Source organism: Musa acuminata, chromosome BXJ3-1, assembly GCF_036884655.1.
Source record: "Musa acuminata AAA Group cultivar baxijiao chromosome BXJ3-1, Cavendish_Baxijiao_AAA, whole genome shotgun sequence".
NCBI lineage: Eukaryota > Viridiplantae > Streptophyta > Magnoliopsida > Zingiberales > Musaceae > Musa > Musa acuminata.
Window position 1 is genome coordinate 439,589 of NC_088349.1, and position 15,722 is coordinate 455,310.

A 15,722-nucleotide genomic window follows, 5' to 3' on the forward strand; every position below is an offset into this window, starting at 1 on the left:
TGTATGTCAAAAATTCGCAGCGTATAAGAATCCGAGTTTAACTAAAAGGTATTTCAATACATGTATCGTAGAACAACTCGGAAACTCGGATGCATGAACGAGTCCACTCAGGATGGCCACGAAACTCGGGTTGCAATGCGAGTTACTGGGTTCACCCGTTCGATTCAACTCGGTAGGCACAAGGCTTCATCCTCGTCGAATCGGTTTGTTCTCCCATTGCCCTCCTAGTTGGCGTCACCGACTTACCTCGGTCCCGATCGATATTAGGGTTGATTCCGTCCGGGACACAGGCGACGAGATGTCCGCCTCTGATCGCCGCCGCGAGAGCAGGTCCGGAGGTGGAGGACGCGATCGGATCGCCTTCGAGGAGAGAGAATCCCATCGCGAGGTCGAGTCTCTCTTTATCTTCCCCTCGGTTGATTGTTTTCTCGGATCGGTTCGATGTTTTTCCGAATCTTGAAAGGAAGTCCCCTTATTTTTCTCACGCTGACGAACTGGTCCAGCAAGATGCTGAGAAAACACCAATTGGTTGTTTAGTCGAATAGGTTATATAGAATCTGCATTCCCAAACGCCAGAAATTTGGCTCGTAGAATACAACATCGGTTTCTTGGTAATCTTTCATAAACAGACATATATGTGGAAAATATCCAATTTGATTATTAGTTAACCTGCCACGGATTCTCCACATGAACCTGATGGACTTGAAACCAACTCCTTTATCCGACTGCACATTTTGGTAATATATACAGGCCAAGGTTGGTTCTTGTAAATACTTGTAGAACTTATGCAATTGGCTTAAAGGAGCAACAATAACATAAACATATTGAATAATTGTTCGTAAACTATTTAGTCTTTCATCTTTCTGCTGTTTTTTCTCACTCGAATAATGGAATTCATTTTTTTGTACATTCCACTGAACTATAAAATGAACATTTATTGTGGATTAATATGATGAAGCATGATTATAGATCTGGTCAGATACGGATATATGGGGTGTTTACTCATCATGGCATAAGCCCAGTTTGGACCAGACGTGTTCCATTGACATCTTTGGGTTCATCGGTGGAATATTTTTGTTTTAAGAATTAACCTTTTCTTTGTTTAAAACTTTAAATTATCAAAATAAAAGTGAGACTAGGTTGCATGCATTTAGCCTCTTATTCATCCATGTATGCAATGTGTCGAAGTCCACCAAAAAACATGTCTCATTTTCTCTCGTAGAGTTGGTGACTCCACTTAAATTTTCACTGTGATTTGTAAATCTAGCTACTCACTCAACATATTAATTCAGCTGATAAAGCATAGGTTAGGAGATAGGGTTCGGGCGATCAGGATCATGATCTGCATTTGAATTTGGTTGAATTTGGAGGCATATTGCATAATTTGTTTTGTTAATATTTTTTTTTCTTTTGTCTTTTGTTTTTTTTTGAGGGTTGGGGGGTTGCAAAACAGTGCAAACCTTAATTTTTCTTCAGATCTGGTTCCGCTCTGATAGTTGGTAATTTGAGAGAAAACCAATATATATTTTTCTTTTGACCTTCTATTGAGAAAGTTGAAAATAAGGATGTCGAGTTTTAACAAGAAAGAAGATTATGAAGAAACGGCAACAATGTACCCAAAGTGTAAACCTGATACCTAGTATATCAAATAGATAGTCTATATATTGGATGTGGATCAATCGCGTTGTGCATACACTATTGGAATATGTAACATGTAGTTTATATTTAGCTATATATTCTATTAGTTTTACTAAGCTTACTAGAGTTCGTTCATGATCTTATTGTTGTTTTTCAGGATATTTTATTTTCTTTCATGTTCTGCTAGTATTTTTATCGCTTATTTTTTCTATTTATATGAATAATTGTCCAAGTGTTCTCAGTGTAATAACATAATGTTATTTACTATTTAGTGTAAATATTCAAGCACTGTAAATATTAAGCTAAACCCTACCAAAAAATAACCTATACTCATGTGCCATAAAGGTTGTTGTCCTTTTGTAGAAATTTTCAGTTGCACATTTATATGTACAAATCATGTAATAACATAATGATATTCATTTCTGTCCTTGTCATAGTTCAGTGCAGTATTCCTATTTGCAGTGTAGAAAAGACAGCCTCAGAATCTTGGATTCATTCCAGAGTGTCAAGACCTTGCTTGCTCTGGCATAGGAACTTGGCATTTACTGCTCCAAGATGAACCACTTTTTCCAAATTATGTTTCCAATTTCCAAAATGTTTTTGTTGAGCTAAAAACTTTTTAGTGAGCTCAACCATCATGTAACAACTTCATTTATGGTTCTTTAGTTTTCCTAGAATTTAGAATCATTATCTTGCTAAAACTGAGAACTTAAGCACAAATCTCCAGATGCAGTTATCTGCTTTCCCACGTCCTAGCAGTATAGCATATAGTATATAGACATGCATAGTTGATAATTTGTGTTCCATTACTGACAAAATTTTGAGCCCAACATATCTTGAGTTCAATTGCATGCACATTTTTAATTCAAAGCTAAGGTTTAGACAAGTCACAACATTTTTAGGTCTCGCAAGAATATTCATTATGAATTGCAGTTTCATCCTCACATTTGGTATGTTGATATATTCATGTGAAATTCAGTTAATGTACAGTTATTATTTGTTTTACTTTATAGAGAAGTTTGGCTTCATCTTTCAGCGCAATTCTCATGGATCAATACGGGAGAAGCTAAAGATGAGTGAGAGAAGTCGAGATAGGGAAAATGAAGGCGGTCGAGATAAAGAGAGAGATTGGGACCGAGAGAAGGAAAGAGATAGTAGTCGACTTGGAAGAAAGGAGAGAGGTCAGGATCGAGAGAAAGAAAGAAATCGGGATCGACGTAGGGACTATGAAAGAGGTAGAAGCACAAATGATGAGAGAGGAAGGGACAAATTTGATGAATGGGATCGCTTCCACAACCGTGATAATGATCGGTATGTTTGATTATGTCTCCGGATGTGATGATTGCAGCTTTTATATTAATTATTCTAATTTTTACGATACTAGAAATTCATTCTTCTACTATCCTTAATCATCAATAGTCTTACACCTAATTCAATTTGTAATGTTGTTTTGCTTTATCTTTTTTTCCTTTTTTTTTTTGGGTGGGGTGGTGGGGGATAATCAAATTCTTTCACTTTAACTTACATAGAATGTGAAAATATCTGCAATAAGGCTCTATATTAGACTGAAACACGGATATTAACCTAAATAAAAACATTGCTTCCTGACATAGTTTAGATTATTATGAAAAAAATGAAGTATGATTTTTTCTATCTAGTCGCGACAATAATGGTCTTTCTACATGTAAGCATTTATATTTTTGTATGACTTAAAAACATTGAACCGAATATACTGATGCATCTTGTTGTTGGTTATTATATGTTTTAAAACTTAGTTTTTTCCTTTTCTGCTGAAATTTCACTTCACTGGATATACATTTACTATTTCTGATAGAAGTGAATACTTTACTGACAAGTGCCTTGTTTCAAGTTTTTAATAGTATGCCATATTTTATCCATTCTAAGGGTATGCATGCCTCTTTCGCTTCTTTAGCAGGCAGAAATATGATATTGAAAAGGAGAAAAGACAAAAACATAGGTCACGCTCACGTTCAAAGGATAGATTCAGCAAGAGGACTAAGTCACGATCACCTTCTCCTTCTAAAAGGTACCTCTGTTCTTCTTCCTTTTCCTTTTTTTTTTCTTCTGTTTTTAATCATTATTTATCATATTTTGTTGTTTTCTCTCCTTTTTGTGCATAAGAATCATATAGCAGGTCTTGGAGGTTCTTGGCTCTGACCTTGCTTACTAGGAATGATTTTTTTTTTTTGAGATGCAATTTGCAGATGTAGGGATACGATAAAAGAAATTTTTTAACAATTGGTATGGTAAGAACTTCTGCAAGTGGCTGTTGGATTGATTTGATTACAGAAGGTTTAAGAATGACACATATAGGGAAAATATTGAGAGAATTACGTATTATGCTAGATGTTCAAAATTTAAGCCATAGCGAGTTCACACGGGGTATATTGTGCACAAAGGACGGAGGATAGGAGCTGGAAGTGTTATGTTCTCTCAGTAGGAGATTTACTGATTATAACTGAGGAATGACTCAACAGAAAATCTGAAAGCCCATTTTCTCATTGTTATGGAGCAAGTCCGCAAGAGAGTATATCTGTGTCTTCTATTTTTCTTCCCAACCCCAATCCCTCTTAATCTATCAGTGCATGCCTAAAATCATACAGTGAGTTGGATGCATAGCATTGGTCACACCTTTAGATAGTTTGACGCACTTTCAACTTTGCAATAGAGATCTTATTCCACAGAATTCATTCTGCTGTACGATCCATCTTGCTTTTGCAAAGTTGTGCATAAGTAGTTTCATACTAAAATTGTTAGTAAAATATATACTTGTGTATTATTTTACACCATGTGTAGTTTGAATTAGAGGATGCTTTAAATGTTCAAATAATTGTTTATTCTTATGCTATTGAGCATAGCCTGCTACCATGAGGTCTGACTCTCAGCCTTGCTCCTAAATATTTTCTCTATCTTTGAGGTAATACATTACACTGGCTTAAGAAGTTGCTAGCTGACATTTTAGAAAGTCATATTATAATTTGAGTCATTTGTTATTATAGTTTCGAAGTTAAATCAATTGTTTCCTTCACTGAAAAGACCTGCATGGCTGCTCATCTTGCACCTGACCTCATTTTGGAACTGTTGAAGAAGTATGCAGCCTTGTCTCTCATTCTGTGTGCCAGATAAAAGTTGACATCAGGCATATATCATACATCTTATCTGAAATTTTGAACCCAAATTCTATTTTGTCCATTCAAAAGAAATGTTAGAAGTCATAGTTAATTGATAGTTTGCACCATTTACGGATTGAAATGGGTCGTGATTCTTAAAAATTGAAGAGTCAGTTTTGAATATGGAAAGTTGTTAAGACTTGTAGTCCATTTTTGATGTTTGTACCGTGGAGCAATGAAGTCACCAGACAGACACTTAGGCGCTCGCTTTGGCACCCAACCGAGGCGAGGTGAGGCCCGAAGCTTGGTAAATGTGCCAAGCAGGCGACTTCTACTAGGTGCAGCCCAAGCGCTCGCCTAGCCTAGGTTCTGGGTGACACAGGTGCCTGCTTGATTAAAATATGGTTGGGTTAAGCCTTGGTTATCGATTGCAAGTCAATTGAGAGTCATTTGGTTTGATTGAACCAAATGAAACAGGATCAACACACCCCTCCCCTGCGCACACCCGAGCTGGTCTTCTCGTCGTTATAGCGTTTTCCTCGGCGAATGGTGTAGCGTCTTGGCAAACGGCAGCTGTCTTCCTCTCCATCGATGAATGGCGACGACGATTTTATCGTCCTCCAGCGAGCACTTCCTTAGTATCTCCCTCTTTCTCCTTTTCCTCCTTCGCCATCACATAGTCTCTCCTCTCTCCTCCCTCCACCCTCTGCCCCCCTTCATCGCAGCTCCCCACCCTCTTCTCTTCCCACTTCTCCTCCCTTTTCCTCCTTCGTCGTAGCTCCCCCCTTTCCTTGACACCATCCTCCCCCTCCCGGACCATCACCCTTCTCCTTTCCCTTCCCAAACTACAGCTCCTCCCTTCTCTCTCTTCCCCTCCCTCTTATCCCCCTTCATTGCAGGCCCCGCTCCTCTGTTCGTGATAGCGTGCTCCTCCTCCTTGCTCCCAGACCATAGCCCCCTCTCCTTCATTCTCCCTCCTCCCTTATTGCGATTGCTAGATTTTTGAATCGTTAATTTTGATGTTAATTTTGAATTATTAATTTTTGCTATAATTTTGAATAATATTAATTTAGATGTTAATCTTCTTTTGTTTTGTTATTTCATTATTAGATTCAGACAATTTAGCACTTTAATGTTTTGTTGGTGGTTAAATGAATATAGTTTGATATTTAGTGGTGATATTTTTAATATGAAATTTTATGGAACTCTTATTTTGTCTAAATTTTATTTTAATGATCTTAATCGTATTTTTTTATCATTTTTGTATTGGTGAGTGCCTCATTTCGCTCGAGCGAACGCCTAATGCCTCAGGTGTTTTGAAACCTTGGTGCCTTTTTAACACCTGGTGTCTTTGACAACATGCCATGGGGATAAATAGCAGGTGTAGTTAACTTGATAACACTAATTAGGGCCCTATAATGTACCCTTAGATAAATTAAGGCAATGAAGGTGGCATGTTCAGCACTTCGTCTATATGACACGAGACTATGGATGGGGTTATTCTCTTCACGTATTTCTGTCCAGCCATCTTCATTTCTCAATCTTCAATTTTACACTAGCACCAAGTGTTCTTCTTGGCCACCTTACGTCCAGCCAATTACTCTTCTTGTGGTTGTTCTTATATTGATGATAGAGCGACAATTAATTATCTCTATTCTCGGACAATATATACTTTTATATAGGAAGGTTTTCCTCCATGCAGAGTTCGATAATTAGGTATAGGATCAAATATTTAGGGATCTTTAAGATAATTTAAAAGATAAACCTGTCTGCATTTGTTCTTGGACTATGTCATCTTTAAAACGTGAATAATCACAATTTATTACATGTCCAGATAATTTTCTTGGGAAGCTTAATTCAATTACAGAGTTGGCAATGCTTTACACAGCAAAAAGTGCATCAGGCCAACAGTCATTTTATTAAGACCCTGAAAATGCATACATTCAACCAAAATTTATTCCCTTAGGTTATTTAAGTTCTGACTATGATTCGGAGAGCTTATTGTTCCTTTTCCTTCTGCAGTAAGCGTACAAGTGGTTTTGACATGGCTCCTCTTGGTGTGTCTGATACTACCATTGCAGGTGTGTGTACTGTTAAGTTATTGCTATTTTGTCCATCGTCAGCAATTGGAAATTCGTACTTATGAAAATTATATAGGACTATTTATTACTTTATAATAGTTTTATATGGAGACTGAGAACCATTGTTCTGTTGTTGGCTGTTGTGTGTGTGTCTTTCTCTGTGACTCTGTTTTCGTATGGGTAAGAAGGCAATATTGGGCTACGTATCCCAAGATGCTATCAAAAGGCGTGCCTACAGTAGATTTTATGTTCGAGGGACAAATATATGTTCAAGGAACCAATGCACTGAGTTGTGGAATCGGCTTCAACCCGGAATTATCACACTTTGGTAGACTTAAGAGAAATATCCCCATCAGCTGCAGTGGTGTATTATTTTCTTTTTGAGTTTTGCTGTTGATAATGCAAGTCATATTAAGTAGGAATGTTTGCCTTAAAAGAGGAGTGAACAAGTGTCAGAAGCAGAAATTTCTGTGTTGTTGAATTCCCTGCTGTTTGTTTTTACATTATATAGGGTCACTGCCTGTTGTTCCACAACTTGTGACAGGAACTTTACCAACCATGTTACCTGTTGCAACCCATCAGGTACTTAAGAATTTTGCTTTTCTCAGATACCTTGTTCATTACATGCATATGATGTTTCTGTTAACATAAAATTGAACTATTTGGCATAGATTGGATCAATTGCACTTATGCCAGCACAAGCGGTGACTCAACAGGTAACTTGTGTCCATTTCTTTTGATCTTAAGTTGTTTCATTGAAATGCCTAGGATTTGAAGATGCTCTCGTTTTAGGCAACAAGGCATGCACGCCGTGTATATGTTGGAGGCCTACCTCCCATGGCAAATGAGCAGGTTCTATTCTGACTGCATTTTGTTCTAAGTGGCAATTTTCCTGATACTCTCAGACAAGACACAAATTATTTAATCATTGTGTTCCCACAAGATCTTTTGTTCCCAAAATATAAAGCATTACCATTTAGTTGACAATATAAGAAGACCATGCCAGCCATTAATCGTCTTTGATTTTCCACCTGCACAAACTTATGTTGCTTCATATCATCTTCTGTTTGTACTGATATGACTTAAGTACATCAGATTATGTTATATATTCCTTTTCAAGTGATTATTTGGTGTAATATGTAACAACTCTAGATCCTCCAGGTTCATCCTGTTGTTCGTAAATAATTGTTCTTGTTTTCAGGTAACACACATAAGTATATAGAAATTTGTTATGCATCGAATGAGCTTTTCTATTGTATACTTGGTACCTCTGTCTTGGTTGCTCCCTTGTGACAACTCTAGATTCTCCAGGTTCATCCTGTTATTCGTAAATAATTGTTTTTGTTTTTAGGGAACACATATAAGTATATAGAAATTTGTTATGCATCAAATGAGCTTTTCTATTGTATACTTGGTACCTCTGTCTTGGTTGCTCCCTTGTGACCTTTGTTTACCTATTGTACGGAAACATCCTCTATGTTACATTGACCCACCCTAGACCCCATATTGATTGGAATCTCGTGCACCGGATATACAACTTGGGTATGCTGATTCACTATTTATGTAACTGTGTCACTGCAACCATACAGGCAATAGTAGTATATCTATGTTTCAATGTCTTTACAATAAATGACCTTTGTGTATGTTTACCGACATCTGAATTTGTATGTGTATAAAAAATTATACAATGCTTCTTTAGTAAAATAATCATAAATTAGAAGAGCTTTTAGAATGTCATTAATGAAAATGGGAAGTATATGAACCTGCCTGCAACATTTATGTACACCAGTTCAGATGAGCACATAAATATCAAGGATTATATTAAGAGCATATTAATATGCACAGATGAGCATAGACATTTAAGGTTAAGTTTGTTTCAGAGCATGTGTAGTTGAATTCTGTCTAAATGCTCCAGTATCTAAAATATGCTCCATAGTTGTATTCTCTGAAGGTTCCTCATGATTAGTCTAGTCAGTGGAGCAGTTATTTGTATTTCCCTGATCTTTGTTTCTTGGATCAGCTTGTTGCATAATTATGTGTATTATCAGAACTTGATATTACTTGTCTACCATGCATGTGGTAACTTATATCTTGTTTGGCCTTCTAAACAGACAATTGCTACATTTTTTAGCCATGTAATGTCTGCCATAGGAGGAAATGCTGCAGGTCCAGGTAGAAACATTTTCCAAGTCGTTCTTTTTCCATAATGGTTTTCTGTCTCTAGTTGTTTAACTGTGGAGACACATGTTTTATACTTTTATTGTGTTTGCGTCCGGTTAACCTCAAATGCTCTGATGGCAGTGCACCAGAGAGGAAAAAAGGAAAAACGTTACAAGTTAGGTTTACGCGGTGTAATTTTTGCATGTGAAGTATCAAATATGATAAAGAAAGAAGAAATGTATTAGAATTTATGTTTCAGATTAAGCCAATAATTTTATTTGAGGCCTTCCACTTGATCAGACATGCCTTGCAACTAGGCTTGTACTGTTGTTGTCACAGATGCTATGCCACATTCCACCCCATTTAAAAATTCTTGTGCATGTTTTGTGCATAAGAAGAAACAAAAACATTGGGTTCTGCATTTTAGGTTAAGCCAATAGTTTTTTCTATAGCACTCTAATGAGCCTATCTTTTGCAATTAATCTTGTATATGTGGCAGGCAAAAGTTCATGCTACATTCAAATAAATTTTCATGTGAATTTAGTTTCTTACTAGACACTTAATTGCTTTTTTTTTTTGATGGCTTGACTAATGAATAGGGCTTCTTTAAATTATTTGGTTTTGATCCTTGTGCTGTATTGGGTGTATATATCATCTTAATTTGGTACGGATTGTCATTACAACCTAGATTTTGGATGATGAGAACCTAATTACTTTACTTTAGTCTCTGTAGTTCATCCTTGTGCTAGATTTTGCATGTTCATTGATTTGCAGATTTACTTGAAGAAAAAAAAATTAAAAAAAGTGTTTACAATTCATTAATAATAGAAGGCAGCTTTGATTAGGGTAAATCAAGGGAAAACTAATTGAATTTGTTTGGGCAATAAATTTATGATGTGTAAATGCATTGGTTAGATGAGCCAATTTGGACTAGTGGTGCATGGGGAGGTAGAAATAGACACAAGTAAATTCTGTATGGAACCTAAAAGCTAATATCTTATGATTTCTCTTAATGTATGTACTTTGACCATGCACTTATGTTCTTTATAATTTTCTTGTGCCTATTTCCGAATAGTCATGCATATGACTTTGTGCAAACAAGAGTGTTCTTTTTCCCTCTTATGTTGTGAACATGCAATATGCTTAGAGGTGGGGAGCCCACATGACATTTGGAGTTTGTCCGCTCAGGGATTTCCTTAATTACATGATTCTATTCTCTGTTCTGTTGGTCACTGTCTGAAAGATTTAAAGTGCCATAAGCACCACACCTGCTGTTTTGGTTATTGCTGACAGTCACATGATGGTGGCATGACTTGCACACCTCCTCCAGCAGTTGGCCTATTTAACTGGCTTATTGTTCCCCCTCCATCTTGTCCATGGCAGTTCCGAGTCTATTGTGAAAAAGGTGTGAGGTAATATGAATGAGGTGAAAAGGCATTTGGAAGACTGAAGCCTTAAATTTTGGTTTATACCAATTCAATTGTCTTCGATTCCATGGTTGGACCGAAACTCGTTGTTTGGAACATAACCGCTGGTTTGGGTAACAGATTCATAACAGAATCAGTCCTAGGTACACATACCAAGATCATCAACCTCCAATATGCACTCAACTCTCTGATAGCCTGAATATTCCCATATAAATCTTTTGTTGTTACTCGTTAGCACCATTCTGTGCTTGCATCGCTCATATCTTGCATTTTCTCTTCTGTAGGCTTTCCACCTGTTTCCTCTGACTTTCCCTTCTAATGTTTTTAATTATTTATTTTTTTAACACGGTGACAACTTGCTTATATCTGCAAGATGGGCATGGCCATTAATATTTTGGTAAAGGATTTGAAAGCAAACTGGCAAATTAGTTTAATTTGTTGGAAAGGATAAAACGATAGCGTGCCTATCTCCTTCTAGGATGTAACTAGATAACTTTGCTAAAAACCTAAAAGTATTATATTGTACTAAAATATCAAATGTAAGGAAAGAGTTAGTAACCACAACAACATGTTAGTGGTATATATTGCTATGTAGAGTATATTTGCGACATTCATTTTCTTGGTTGGACTTTTGAGTCTCTAAGGTCCCGTAACCTCTAGTAATCCAGTTTATTGCTTTTACTTCGGAAGCTGATTTTTTTTACACTTTCTTTCAGAAATGAGTTTGATATATTTGTTTCTTAGGTGATGCTGTTGTCAATGTATACATAAATCACGAAAAGAAATTTGCTTTTGTGGAGATGAGATCAGTAGAAGAAGCAAGTAATGCGATGGCATTAGATGGGATAATTTTTGAGGTACATTAACATTCTAAAAACCATCCTTTTTGTCATCATCTGGTATCCATAATTATATAGTTGGTTATCCTCTTGCTGTCATTTCGTGCTAGCTTGACTTAACTATATTGTGCTTAACTGCTTATGATGAAATATGAAATTAGTGTCAACAATGAATACAACAAGATCATCTCAGTATTTTATGAGGATAAACATACCGTCCTTTGATTTTTAGCTGTCTTATCTAGCACCTATCATGTGGTTAATGCTTTGAATTCTCTCTTTGGTGGAAAATTAAATCTCTCATTTAACTCTGTCATCATTTTCTGTACTTTGTTCTAGATTAGGAATATTTTCATTTTTCTTTTTTTTTCTCTGTCCCCAGCACAGCAGAGCAAATTTGCTAATCTACATTTGTGTACCTCTTTTAATCTTGAAAGGGTGTTCCAGTGAAAGTTCGAAGGCCTACTGACTATAATCCTTCCTTGGCTGCAACACTTGGACCCAGTCAACCCAGTCCGCATCTTAACTTAGCTGCTGTTGGTCTTTTACCCAGGTGTGTCATCACATGCTTTCATATGGCTGGGGATACAATATCTTGTTTATTTTCACAATCATGAGATTTGGAAAAGAAGTATTACTTAATAAATTTGGACAGCCTTGATATTATGATGTTTTTCTATGTATTTTTGATCAGTTTGATTTCATGTAGCCCTCAATTGAAGTATTAGAATACTTTAGTTTCTTTAGTTACTGGACACTTATCATATGCTTTGTTGACAGTGCAATTGGCGGATCGGAGGGACCCGATCGTGTCTTTGTGGGTGGGCTGCCATACTATTTCACAGATGCACAAATAAGGGAGCTCCTAGAATCGTTTGGGTGTGAATACTAATTCCCTTTTTTCTGGTTGTGTTTGTCCTAGTATTTTTATGTTTTTAGCATCTCATGTTAAAAGGGATGAGAATATTCTGAAAAATATATACATTTAGTTTCTTACCTTACATTTGTCCTCATTTCAAGTGTCACATCCGCATGACCCACCTTCATGTATTACATGTGGGCTCATAATTTCTGCTGATATAATTTTCTTTTCCATTGATTTAGTCCTCAGTGATTCCGAAATAAGTAACTTGGTTGCAGGGATTTTGTTATATGTTTGTTTTATTGTACTGTATACTAATGAGGTCTTGTGGCTTGTTTTTATTTCAGACCCCTGCGTGGATTTGATCTTGTAAAAGATAGAGACACAGGAAACTCAAAAGGTTATGGTTTTTGTGTCTATCAGGTAAAATTAAATTGAATATTATGGTGTTGCCTTTTTATCTACATTTTTAATGCCATCTGAAAGCTCTTTTGTTAATTTAGGATCCATCAGTGACTGACATTGCATGTGCTGCACTTAATGGCCTCAAAATGGGTGAAAAGACACTAACAGTCCGACGTGCCACTGCCAGGTTTGTATGTATGCTCAATGGTGCAATAGTGGCATATCCTAATGTCTAGTGTCGGTCCATGTAAAGGGAACTTCTGTGTGAATTTTATTGTTTATAACTTTATATGCCCAAGTATAGCATCTTATGATGAAGATACCTCGTTCTAATCTGCAGCATGGGACAGATGAAACCAGAGCAGGAGTTGATCTTACAGCAGGCACATGAACACATAGCTATTCAGGTATATAGATTTAGATCATCGAGGTGGCATTAAACCCATTTAAATTTCTTCATGCATAATCTTCACTAATTTGAAGCTTCTCCATGAAGAAACTAGCTTTGCAAAGTGGTGGTGCCTCGCATTTTCCGGGGTTTGCTTTGAATGCCAACATATCTGCAGAACCGCCAACCAAAGTTGTATGCTTAACAGAGGTAGCCGTTGCCGCCCTTTCTTCACTTGGTACATTGTTAAAGGCGCCTGGCAAACAGAGTATTTATAGTGAAGGGGGCATTAGGTCTAAAACTTGATAAGAACGTCTGCAAATGCATACATTAGGATGTGCAATATTTACTGATGCAGAAGGGCTTATTTAGATGTTTGCACTTGCAGATTCTGAAGATATAGATATGGTATTTGTATTGATGCATTCGGGGATCAATATGCATAATGGGAAAAATGTTCAAGTAATATTATGATTTTATCAATATATTATTGTAGGTTTATGACAATATAATTTTCCAAACAAAGCCTTTGATGCTGACTAATAAATTATTATTGTTGTATTATTTTTTAAATACTACAATAGTAGAGTCTAAAAATTATATTATTATATTATTTTACTTTTTTACTGCTATATTTGTGGCACCACATTGGGTTTCATAAAAAATATAATTTATTTCCTTATTTTATTAAATTTTATTGCTTAATTATTAATGCAAACTACTTTAATCATTATTTTGATGGGCATGGGTTTCTTGTGCTAGCCTTGCATCTTGTTATGTGTTGGTTTTCATTGCATGACAAAATGCAACAAATAGCTAGTTCATGATACATATAGATCCTGACTAGAATTTACTTCTGGTTTAAGAAACTGTTATCATTGTATATAAAGAAGGATACCTGGGATTATTTATCTACAAATTGAGGTGACATTAAATGACCTTATCATTCTGTCATTTGCAAACTAATTTTGTGTACCTGCATATTAGCAAGTCTGTTATTTCTGTTCTTTGATTCAAAAAAATAATAATACGGCCAGATGCATTCTGTCTCATTTTCATAGTGCTTGATAATTTGTTGTTTCCTTTTTATTAATTTATTGAACTGGGTGTTTAAAGGTTGTTTCTGTGGATGAACTGAGAGATGAGGAGGTGTACAAAGAAATACTAGAGGACATGAGAGAAGAAAGTGAGAAGTTTGGTAAGTTCTGGAGTTACTGCTTATGGATGCCTTCCTTCAATTGCTTTCTTCCTTCAATTATGTTATCCCTTCTTTCCTGTTGTTTGTCAAGGTTCTTTGATAAATCTTGTCATACCTCGCCCTGGTCCAACTGGAGAAGCGATTTCTGGAGTCGGAAAGGTATGTATCTTTTCTTGGTTCTAACTGAGACGAGTCGGTAAATTGGTCAAATGGTTGAATTACAAGATCATATTATTATTTTAATGTAGAAGTTATAATTTATCATGGTATAGTAGTACAATGTGGATCAAGAAGTGACCCTCAAACCGTGAGATTAGGATTGTCAGTCCTTATTTTTTCCATTGGCCATGTAAAGGGTTCGACAAGCACTGAATTAGCCTTATTCTTAATTACTAGAATTGGATGACTGTGTCTTCTGACATCCAATCACAAACTTATTCTTAATTACTATAATTTGTAATTACAAGACTTTCTAGTCAAGGGAAAGTGAACACCAGGCATTACCTTCTCTTTCTTTTCAATAGATTATGCTGCCTTACAGCATTTTTTTTATAAAAAAATTATGTTTCAGGTCTTTTTGGAGTATGCAAATGTCACGGACTCGGCTAGAGCGAAAGTTTCCCTCCATGGTAGAAGGTTTGGGGAAAATGTTGTCAGTGCTACATATTATTCCGAGGAAAAATTCGCCACAGGAGATTACGACGCAATGGTTGTGGCTTGACCAGGATTTTTGCTGCCTTCTTTCTTGTCTTTGTTCCATCTTTCCACTGCTCAGCAACCATGTGTCTTTCTAAACGTCAACTTCTTGCCTGTAACACCCGTCCATTTATTATTCACTATGCTTGATGCTCATAATCAGTGTGAGTTGTCGATCATAATCATCGGGTGCATTCCAGAGCCACTCTGTATTTTATATGCCAGCTGATTTGTTCTTTTCTGTGTTCCTATTAGCGACGCCAGGCAAGATTTTTATTTTTTTGTTCCATGGAATGCCGATGCAGGTGCTGCCACTCTCCATTACTTCTCCATACTGACCGCTGCCACGCTCCATTACTTCCACTCCGCCCACCCTGCTCGCTCCTTCTGCGCCACCTTCGCACGCGTGATCCCAAGGTGAGGCCCACCTTGTGTCTTTCTACTCCCGTGCACGCGTGCGTATTTGATCCTCAGTTCTCAGACCTTTGAATCTGACGGTTGACTTTTCGACGTATCGTTCGTTCCACGCTCCCACAGAGAAACGAGAGAGAACTCCATGGTTTTTCTTAGCCGAGTGAGCTCGGGGCGGCAACCAGAAGCCCACCCTCCTAAAACCGGTTGACCACGTCGTCTCCGTCTTCGTCGTCGGGGTGGTCAATTGCCATCGAGCTGATGTCAGGTCGGTGGGGTCAGGGTTCCGACTTGGCTGACCTACCGGACGCCACAACGGCGGTGGCCCCCACGGGTTTGGTGTAGCACCAACCGGATTGGTGTGGTGAGAACACGGAGTTGCACCCCATTGGTTCTCCGCCATGGAACCCACCCACAAGACGGATCCCGCAGCTGGAGACCAATCGGAAAGCAGCCCTTTGTTTGAGGCCTCCCCCGGAAACGGAG

The 15,722-nt window shown here is 37.2% G+C and overlaps 1 protein-coding gene across 6 annotated transcripts; it reads left to right on the top strand.

The window, feature by feature from the left end:
• Positions 1–204: 204 nt before the first annotated feature.
• LOC103979942 (splicing factor U2af large subunit B) lies at positions 205–15,066 on the top strand. Of its 6 annotated transcripts, none has more exons than XM_018818095.2 (18): positions 205–388; positions 2,675–2,949; positions 3,572–3,685; positions 6,792–6,850; positions 7,362–7,432; positions 7,522–7,566; positions 7,643–7,702; positions 8,962–9,022; positions 11,182–11,294; positions 11,714–11,829; positions 12,057–12,155; positions 12,486–12,561; positions 12,642–12,730; positions 12,884–12,950; positions 13,040–13,141; positions 14,048–14,129; positions 14,221–14,288; positions 14,701–15,066. In XM_018818095.2, the coding sequence occupies exons 1-18, from the start codon at positions 299–301 to the stop codon at positions 14,848–14,850; spliced, it is 1,737 nt and encodes a 578-aa protein (XP_018673640.2). In that variant the 5' UTR covers positions 205–298; the 3' UTR covers positions 14,851–15,066. The 6 variants fall into 6 exon arrangements, with proteins under 6 accessions (XP_018673640.2, XP_009394487.2, XP_064993079.1 ...); XM_009396212.3 differs by having other exon boundaries at positions 3,575–3,685; XM_018818099.2 differs by having other exon boundaries at positions 248–388; positions 2,652–2,949.
• Positions 15,067–15,722: the final 656 nt, after the last annotated feature.

Bases quoted from the DNA above. Each gene is read 5' to 3' on its own strand.
- LOC103979942 (XM_018818095.2), top strand. From the start codon at position 299: ATGTCCGCCTCTGATCGCCGCCGCGAGAGCAGGTCCGGAGGTGGAGGA. The intron at 3,686-6,791 runs GTACCTCTGTTC...TTCCTTCTGCAG, and splicing joins TCACCTTCTCCTTCTAAAAG to TAAGCGTACAAGTGGTTTTG. The intron at 11,830-12,056 runs GTGTGTCATCAC...CTTTGTTGACAG, and splicing joins GCTGTTGGTCTTTTACCCAG to TGCAATTGGCGGATCGGAGG.